This window comes from Neolamprologus multifasciatus, chromosome 9, assembly GCF_963576455.1.
Source record: "Neolamprologus multifasciatus chromosome 9, fNeoMul1.2, whole genome shotgun sequence".
Taxonomy (NCBI): Eukaryota; Metazoa; Chordata; class Actinopteri; order Cichliformes; family Cichlidae; genus Neolamprologus; species Neolamprologus multifasciatus.
Window position 1 is genome coordinate 33,647,289 of NC_140447.1, and position 9,202 is coordinate 33,656,490.

Sequence of the window (9,202 nt, forward strand, 5' to 3'; positions counted from 1 at the left end):
AATTCCAACACGTGAGGTTGTGCTGAAAAGGATGATATCAAACAAGGCAAAGTAAATAGCTTTTAAAGGTAAAATGTAGAGGTCAAATCAAAAGTGGTTAAAAATGGCCAATTATACCCTGAACCCCAGAGGGTTAAATGTTTTTTCTAAAGTAACGCAATAGTTACTTTTCAAGTAATTAATTACTTTTAGAATATTGTAACTCAGTTACTAACTGAGTTTTTTGAAGAAGTAACTAGTAACTATAATTACTTACTTTTTCAAAGTAACTTGCCCAACACTGGTACAAACAATCCTGGATTTTCTTTGTTGTTCTTGTTTATATCCTGAATTAATCCCTAGGTCCTTGTAATTTATATCTGTTGCTGGGTGTGGCTTGGGCACGGCTGCAAGGGAAGCTGAGACAGATCGGAGCTCCTGGTCATGGATGAAAGTGATAAGTGGGGGAGGGGTTCTTGACTTTCATAGGAGGCCACGGTGCAATGTGGAGAGAGAGGGAGAGACTATGGTGTGGCTGTGGATTTCATGCTGATGACAGGTAAGGCTGTAGGGGTATGAGCATTCACTGCAGTGTCAAATCAGAGCTTTGATGTCCTTACTCACTCACAGCTTGTTTTTTGGTTAGCAATGAACAGTCTGAGCTGGAACAGTGGAGTGGGTGCAAAAAGTTTCTCCCAGTCTGGCACCTCAAAACAGCCCCTTAGTTCCACTCAGGCCTCCTCTGACCACCTCCTAATGCTCCTCGTGGTCAAAGGTTCCCTCATCTCAATGGGCACATAGGCGGGAATGAGGTGAGTCAGGTTATGATCTGACCTAGTCAGTGGGGGGAGGGAGGAGGAGCTGTATCCATCTTTGACATTAGCATACAGTAGATCTAAGTTTCTCTCCCTCCTGGTGGGACAGGCTACATACTGTGAGCTTTGGCAGGGTATTGTCCAAGGTGACATGGTTGAAGTCACCCGAGATAGCACCCAAGTGACTTCATTGCTGAGTCTGTAACCGGGCTATGACAGAGTCGATAGTGTTACAAGGAGCTTTGGGAATGGCAGAATAAGGAACGTAAACAGCCATGTGGTACAGTCTGGTACATTCTTAGATTTGATTTTCACCCAGGTGTCATCCACATACCTGAACCAATGGCTTGGTGTTGTTTCAGGGTAGGATAACAAAGCCCTCTTCCCCACTTCTTCCATGTACAAATTGGCCACAATGGGTGAAACTGGGGGACCCATGGCACACCCATGTCTCTGCCTGTAGTACTGACCTTTGTATGTGAAGTAGGTGGAATGACACACAGTTCCAAAAACAAACACACCTGGTCGATGCTGAGAGTGGTCCTGTTGCTCTCATGAGAATTTGCAAAGTTCTGATGAAGGAACTGACCTCCCAGCCTATTGTTCCTTCACTGGGCTGGTTTCAGTCATTATGCAAATGTACTGTTTATAAGATTGAAACCTGCAGTCAGCTGAGACTGAAGAGGTCACTTGGATGAGTGACGAAATGTTTCTCCCACTGAAAACGCTATGTCCAGATAAGCAGAATCAACCTTTGGAGATTTACTTACCTGGATGCTTGAGGATGCATTGTCAGTGAGTACCGTGTGGGTGAGGAAAGGAGGACCCAAACACTGGACTCACAGGTAGGTGAAGGCTGGTGTTTATTATCACGAGCAGGTGAACCGAACATAGGATGACTGGCTGAACTGAAATGACTGGCTGAACGGAACACAAGTACAGAGTAGACCACGTTAACATCAACATCAATGACATGACGCTGAACAGAAAGAAACCGAGGGTTTAAATACACTGGCTAATGATGATGATTAGGGACCAGTGAGAGCAAAGCTGAACATAATTGAAGTAATAACACACAGGAAGCAAACATGAAAACAGGAAATGTGAACAGGTGAATAAACTGAACATGAAACTGAAAACACTTGGTGAACACCTAGGACTGGGACACAGACTGGACTGACTGGAGGACAGGAGAAGATTGGGTGACGGACTGGATTAAAGGAGACTGGGCGATAGACTGGACTACAGGAGACTGGACAAGAGGAGACTGGACCACAGGCGGCGGGAGGATGGGAAACTGAGCTACAGGGGACTGGACTGACTGGACTGGAAGCTGAACAGCAGGTGACTGAATTGACTGGACTGGTGAGGCTAATGGCTGAGCAGAGGTTGGTGAGGCTAATGGCTGAGCTGAAGACTGGGTTAGCGAAGGGGACAAAGCTACAGCCTGGGCTAGCAAACCTGGTGCTTGAGCTGGAAATAGATCGGCTAGCCTAACTAAAGATTATGCTAGGGCGTGGAAAGGTGGATGAGGGAGTGGATAAGATGGTGAACTGGACGGTGGACAGGCTAGCTCTTCTGAGCCTTCAGAGCATGAGGACAGTGGCTGGAGAGCCTCAGCTGAGCCTCTAGGGAGGTCAGGCTGAATTCTGGCTGCCCTCATCCTGGATGCTGGGACAGGCAAGGGAGGTGGCTGGACACCAGTCATCCCCACCCGAGAAACAAGAACAGGTGTGGGGTTAGACTGGGTCAGAGCTGCCCTCATCCTGGGAGCTGGAAAAAGCACCGACAATGGCTGGGGAGCTGCCGTCCCCACCCGAGGAGCTGGTACGGGTGCAGGGACTGACAGTGCCTCAGCCAGCCTGGGAGCCCGAGTAGGGACCAGCTGAACCTCAGCTTTCCCCACCTGAGGAACTGAAACGGGTGCGGAGAAAAGCCGGGCCCGAGCTGCCCTTGGAGCAGGAACACCGGTCAATGAAAGAGCAGGCTCAGATAAAACAGTCTTGGAATGAGCAGACCTAGGGTTTACATACACAGGAACCATGATAACAGATTTATCAGAAATTGTTTTGGCCCTTCTGCCGCAGTCTTTAACTTAACAGTCTTTGGAGGTGTTGAAGTACAGTGATTGTTCTTCATAAATCCCAGCTCAGAGGGAGCTGAATGGAAACAGTTTTCCCAGTCTATGTCATCGTCCAGTAGAGAAGCACCGAAGAGATCGGCGGTGAGTGTATTGTTTTTTATGTTCAGAGAAGCGGGAGAAAAACAGTCTTCACTCACCATGGGGATTTGGTCAGCAGAGTCCAGTTTATGGCGGCGTCAGCGCCGCTATCTCTGGGAAGAGGAAGCGGGCGGGGTAAACAGCTGAGCCTCTGGCGCGGGAGCCTCCGTTGAGCCGAGGGGGGAGGGGGTATAGCTCTATATGCATGCTTAATGTTGGAGTAAAGATGACCTAGAGTGTTCTCTCCCCTGGTGGGACATTTGACATGCTTATAAAAATTTGGTAGGACAGTCTTTATGTCGGCCTTATTAAAGTCACCTGCAACTATGTGAACACCGTCCGGGTAGGCCTGCGGCGGTTTGTTAATGGTGTTCAGCAGGATAGAGAGTGCCGTGTTTACATTGGAATGTACAAACCCTTTCCAAAAAATTTAGAATATCATGGAAAAATTTATTTATTTCCATAATTCCATTCAAAATGTTAATTTGATGTTTGATGTTTCATAGATTATAGATTCAGGGCCCACAACTTAAACGATTTTAAGTACTTATTTGTTTATTTGTATATAATTTGGGCTACCAGCCCATGAAACCCACGAAAACAGGATTTCAAAAAGTTAGAATACTGTGAAGACATCAAAATTTACTTCTCAGTTTTTACAGGTAAAAAAAAAGAAAAGAAAGAAATTAGGATGACATTAAATCAATCAAAATGTGGTATTTTCAAAATGATATATCAATCTTCAATACTTTATTTGGGAATCCCTTTGCCTTAATCACTGCTTTGATGCACTGTGGCGTTGAGGCAATCAGCCTGTGGCACTACCTGGTAGTTATGGAATCCCAGATTTCTTTGATGCTTGCTGTTAGCTCTTCTTTGTTTTTGGGTCTGGTGGACCTCATTTTCCTCTTGATACCCCATAGATTCTAAGTGGGGTTTAGGTCTGGCGAGTTGGCTGGCCAGTCAAGCACTGGGATGTCATGGCAACCAAACCAGGTTTTGGTGCTTCTGGCAGTAGGGGGAGAGACCAGGTCCTACTGGAAGATGAAATCTGCATCTCCATACAGATCCTCAGCAGAAGGAATCATGAAGCCCTCTAAAACATTCTGGTTTACTGTTGCGGTGACCTTGGATTTAAGAAGGCAGAGTTTACCAACACCTGCACCGGACATTGCACCCCAAATCATGACTGACTGGATATTTCACACTGGACCTCAAGCAGCTTGGGTTCTGTTTCTCACCCGTCTTCTTCCAAACACTTGGACCTTGATTCCTGAATGAAAGGCACACTTTACTTTCATTGGAAAAGAGGACCTTTGACCACTGGCCAACAGTCCAGTCCATCTTCTCTCTTGGCCCAATTGAGTTGCTTCCTGCGTTGGCTCAGGCTCAGAAGTGGTTTTGAAGCTTTGACTGCTGCCTCATTCCACTCTTTCCGGATCTCTGCCAGATTCTTGAACCTTATGTATGCTAATCCACTGAAGGCCACAGTCATCTCTTCTGCTGGTGTGTTTTCTCCTGCCACATTTTGCCCTTACACTAGACTTTCCATTGATATGCTTGGACACAGCACTCTGTGAACAGCCAGCCTCCTTAGCTATGAACTTTTGTGGCTTTTGTGGCTAATAGTGCACAAACAAACAAGAAAGATGTACAAGCGAAGCAAAAGAAAGGAGTACTGAGATGGAGAGCCATGAGACACTGCAACAGTCAGTGCCACCATCTTGGAGAAAGAAAAAAGAAAGGTATTAAAACAAACAAACACTCTAAAATACCAAATTTAAGACAAAAAAGAAGGTAAGGAGGAAAAAGCAGGTGCAACTGAAACAGACTGCATGCTGGTTGACCCATACACACTATGTATATGGTTCTATCACCATCCACCACATAAAGATGTGGATGACAGTCATTCAACATGAATTGATACTGTCGATATTATCCTGGGTGGAATATTGCGAGGAAGTCACCTGGAGTTGCATGGTACTTTCCACATGTGCTTGTAGACTTTGACAGCTTGTAGAACTGCATTCCTTCAGGTGTCCTGTATGGTTTGAGAGTACGGGTACCAGACAATAAGGCAATAGTCAGTCTATCTATAACTGCACCAGAATTAAAGGGTCAGAGTTATTCCAACGTCACTTTTTTAACATTCATCATGACGTTAGTCCTCTAATGATACTGAGCAAAGGTTTTCTCTAAGGTGCAATAAAATCTTTTCCTTACCCAACACCACTATGTTAAAATTCTAATAATGATTCCATTTAGTATTCAGTGCTTGAAATTTACATCAGTTCCTGACCAGATTAGAGCACTATGTTTTTAAGAATGATTTCTTAGTTTGCTACACAAAGAAATCTGTCTAGAAACTTTTTCAGTACAAGTTTATTATTAACAGTCAGAGCTGAAGCCGCTCCTCTTACTGGAAGGCAATAAATTCTGTCTACTCCCCTTGCTGTAAACTTATTGGTGCTGTTTTCTCTCAGAGATCCTACATCTGTTTGCTGTGATGAGGTGCTGAACAGTCCTGGCCACTGCATATCTAAACCAGAGCACAGGGAACAGACTCACATTTTGTCTGCTGTAAAAAGGAGAAAATGGCTGAGCGAGGACTTCAGCTTGACAAGGAGAGGTTTTCCTGTTCAATCTGTTTGGATCTACTGAACAAACCAGTGACTACTTCCTGCGGGCACAGTTTCTGTAAGAGCTGTATTAGGAGCCACTGGGATGCAGAGGATCAGAAGGGATCCTACACTTGTCCTCAGTGCAGACAAGCCTTCATGTTGAGGCCAGTCTTGGGGAAGAACACCATGTTAGCAGAGTTAGTGGAGGAGCTGAAGAAAGATGTACTCCAAGCTGCTCCTCATCCTCAGCATTATGCTGGACCTGGAGATGTGGCCTGTGACGTGTGCACAGAAAGAAAGCTTAAAGCCTCCAAATCCTGTCTGCAGTGCATGGCCTCTTACTGTGAGCTCCACCTTCAGCCTCACTATGAATCATCAAATTTTCAGAGACACAAGCTGGTGGAAGCCTTGGCAAAGCTCCAGGAGAACTTGTGCTCTGTTCACAGTAAAGTGAAAGAGATCTTCTGTTGCAGCGATCAGCAGTGCATCTGCTCCGTCTGTGCTATGGAGGAACATAGTGGCCACGACATAGTGTCAGCAATAGCAGAGAGGGCCGAGAGGCAGAAAGAGCTCAGGCCAAGATGGCAAAAAATCCAGCAAAGAATCCAGGACAGAGAAAAACACATGAAGCTCCTTCAGCAGCAGATGGAGGCCATTGATAGCTCTGCTGATAAGGCCATGAGGGACACCCAGATCATGTTCAACCAATTGCACCGATTAGTGGAGAAAAGAAGCTCTGATGTGCAGCAGCAGATCAGATTCCAGCAACAAACTGAACTGAGCCGGGCCAAAGAGCTTCAGAAAAAGCTCCAGCAGGAGGTAACTGACCTCAGAAGGAGAGATGCTGAACTGGACCAGCTCTCACGTACAGAGGATCATGGCCAGTTTCTCCTTAGCTACGCCTTACTTTCAGGACTCAGTGAATCCACACATTCAGTCAGCATCAACATCCATCCTCAGAGCTACTTCCAAGAGGTGACGGCAGCTGTGGCAGAGTTTGTAAATAAACTGCAGCGCATCCTGAGTCAGGACTGGTCTCAGGTCTCACTGACTGAAGGGGAAACTTTGCTGAGACCAGAACAGCACAAGACTTTAGTCAAGCAACAAATGCACTTGGTGCCACCACCACCACCACCACCACCACCATCCCTCCAGCCTCCAACAGAGTGCATAACTTTGGTGAATCAACAACCATGGTTGGTGCCACTACCACCACCGTCCCTCCAGCCTCCAACAGAGTCCAGAACTTTAGTGAAACAGCAACCATGTTTGCCACCACCACAATCTTTTCTGTCACCAGTAGAGCCCACAACCAGAGCTGAGTTCCTCCAGTATTCAAAGAGAATCACCATGGACCCAAACACAGCACACAGAGAGCTGTTATTATCTGAGGGGCACAGGAGAGTAACATTTGGGTATACCATACTGTCATATTGAGATAATCCAGAGAGATTTAGAGAGTGCGCTCAGGTTCTGAGCAGAGAGATTCTGACTGGTTGTTGTTACTGGGAGGTGAAATGGAAAAGATTTGTTTCAATAGCTGTCGCATACAAGTGTATTAGCAGAACAGGAAGTGATAGTGAATTTGGATACAATGACAAATCCTGGTCATTAGAGTGTGACTGCAATAGTTATAAGTTCCGGCACAACAACATTGTTACTTTCCTCTCAGTTCCTCAGTGCTCCAGAGTTGGGGTGTACCTCGAGCACAGTGATGGTATTCTGTGCTTCTACAGTGTCTCTGAAACCATGACTCTCATTCACAGAGTCCAGACCACCTTCACGCAGCCCCTACATGCTGGACTCTGGGTAGATATTTCTGGATCTGCTGAGTTTGTTGAGCTTCAGTATACATGTGATGTCAATATTTAAGTCAAGATGAATTTCAGAGTTCCTCTGTCACTAACTGCTGAGCTGTTTCTGCACTTCCTGAGCTTTGAATCGCACCATAAAAATCTATCTTTATCTACAATAACCCATAAACATTGAAGCTGAAGCAGCTAAGTCACAGTAAAAGCTTTTTATTTGATCTTTTCATTTGATGATCTGATTGTGTAAAATAAATCAGAGTTTATTGTGGAACCTTGGACCCTGGTCTTAGATGATAGGATGACCCGTGGCACAGCATATACAGTAAATGGGAAACTGAACGACACGTTTGAAGTGTGTTCCTGTTAGCTAGTTTAAAGCTGTTTCTGCTGCAGTCCTGGACACAGAAAGAGGTGTTTGTGTTTAAACTCTGTCTCCCTCTGCTTTTGTAAACCCACCAAATACTGTCTGCATTATTCAAATGCAACAAACCAACATACAGAATATATTTTACACAAATGTCATTTCTATTTTTGATCTACATTTAAAAATAGAAAATAAAATAAACATGAAGCAGATGCAGGTGTGTATTAAACATTTAGCGATGGTAATGATCGATTAAAATCTTTATTAAAACATAATTAGAAAAATACTTGAAAACATCTCCGACTATTTTCTTTCTTTTTGGTTGAACTCTGATAATGCAAACTTAACAAGCTAAATGCAATCGATCCAAATATTTTACTCAACAGTGTAGCAGTGTCTAAGGTTTCCATTCACATGCACAAACCCAAACACCAATCCAGGTCTAGGAATCTGCTGCTGTGATTCTGATCGAGCCATGTCCTGGGAACAGATCAAGCAGGCTCAGAGACCTGATAGGAGTAATTTACTCACGCTGAGTAACTACTGTACCCAGTTATAAAGTTCAGTACTGGGATTGCTGACTGTCTAAAATAGACTGAGCTCACATAAAGATTCAGACCAGCACATGGAGATCTGCTGATTCAGAAGATTCAAACAACCTAAAAAATGCTAAAAATTACGAGTTTTTGTATTACTTTTTTTTAGTAATCATCAGTATAAAAGACATAAGATGTAAAAATTAGATTATAAAGATATACAACAAAACACACGGAAGAAACAAGAGCATTCAATAGCAGAACTCCCCCGAATGGCGGGGGCAATACTAAAACATTTATCCAGGTCATCGTAGTCTAAAGAGTTTGGAAAGAAAAGTGTCTGGACTTCTTTAAGTTGCTTGAAGACAGGTGTCTAGAACTGAAGAAGCTTCTCGGATGAGAGAAGCTTCAAGCAACTTAAAGAAGTCCAGATGCTTTTCTTTCCAAGCTCCTTAGACTAGCTAATATAAAGTTTTTATTGGTTTTGACAGATATATGTGGACAGTAGGTGTTATTCTGAGAAGGAAAACCCTTCAAAAAACAGACTGATGTAAATATCAACACTTCACCGAGTTCTTTTGATTCCTCAGAGGCATCCAATGGAAGACAACACAGTGCTCAGTAGACCATTTAACACTTTATTATTTCTAGAATCTAGATGACACGCTGCCACAGATCTCCAAATGGTGGTGTGCCCTAACAGTTTTATTACAGAAGCTCTCTCATTCTAATCTAAACAACAGTGTCTCAGTAACTTTCCACTAGAGATGGTCCCCTCTCATCTGCATTTTCCCAGGCAAGTGTAAAAGAGAGTCTGCAGCTTTCTACTCCCCAAGGACACATGGTCTCATGCCT

General features: G+C 44.3%; 1 protein-coding gene across 1 annotated transcript; it reads left to right on the plus strand.

Annotated features, from left to right (window-relative positions):
• The first annotated feature begins 38 nt into the window (after nt 1–38).
• Nucleotides 39–7,073, plus strand: LOC146511993 (E3 ubiquitin/ISG15 ligase TRIM25-like). The gene has a single exon (XM_085171758.1). It carries the CDS (start codon nt 5,610–5,612, stop codon nt 7,071–7,073), a length of 1,464 nt encoding a protein of 487 aa, XP_085027884.1. The 5' UTR covers nt 39–5,609.
• The last annotated feature ends 2,129 nt before the right edge of the window (nt 7,074–9,202 follow it).

Coding starts and splice junctions, on each gene's coding strand:
- LOC146511993 (XM_085171758.1), top strand. CDS start 5,610: ATGGCTGAGCGAGGACTTCAGCTTGACAAGGAGAGGTTTTCCTGTTCA.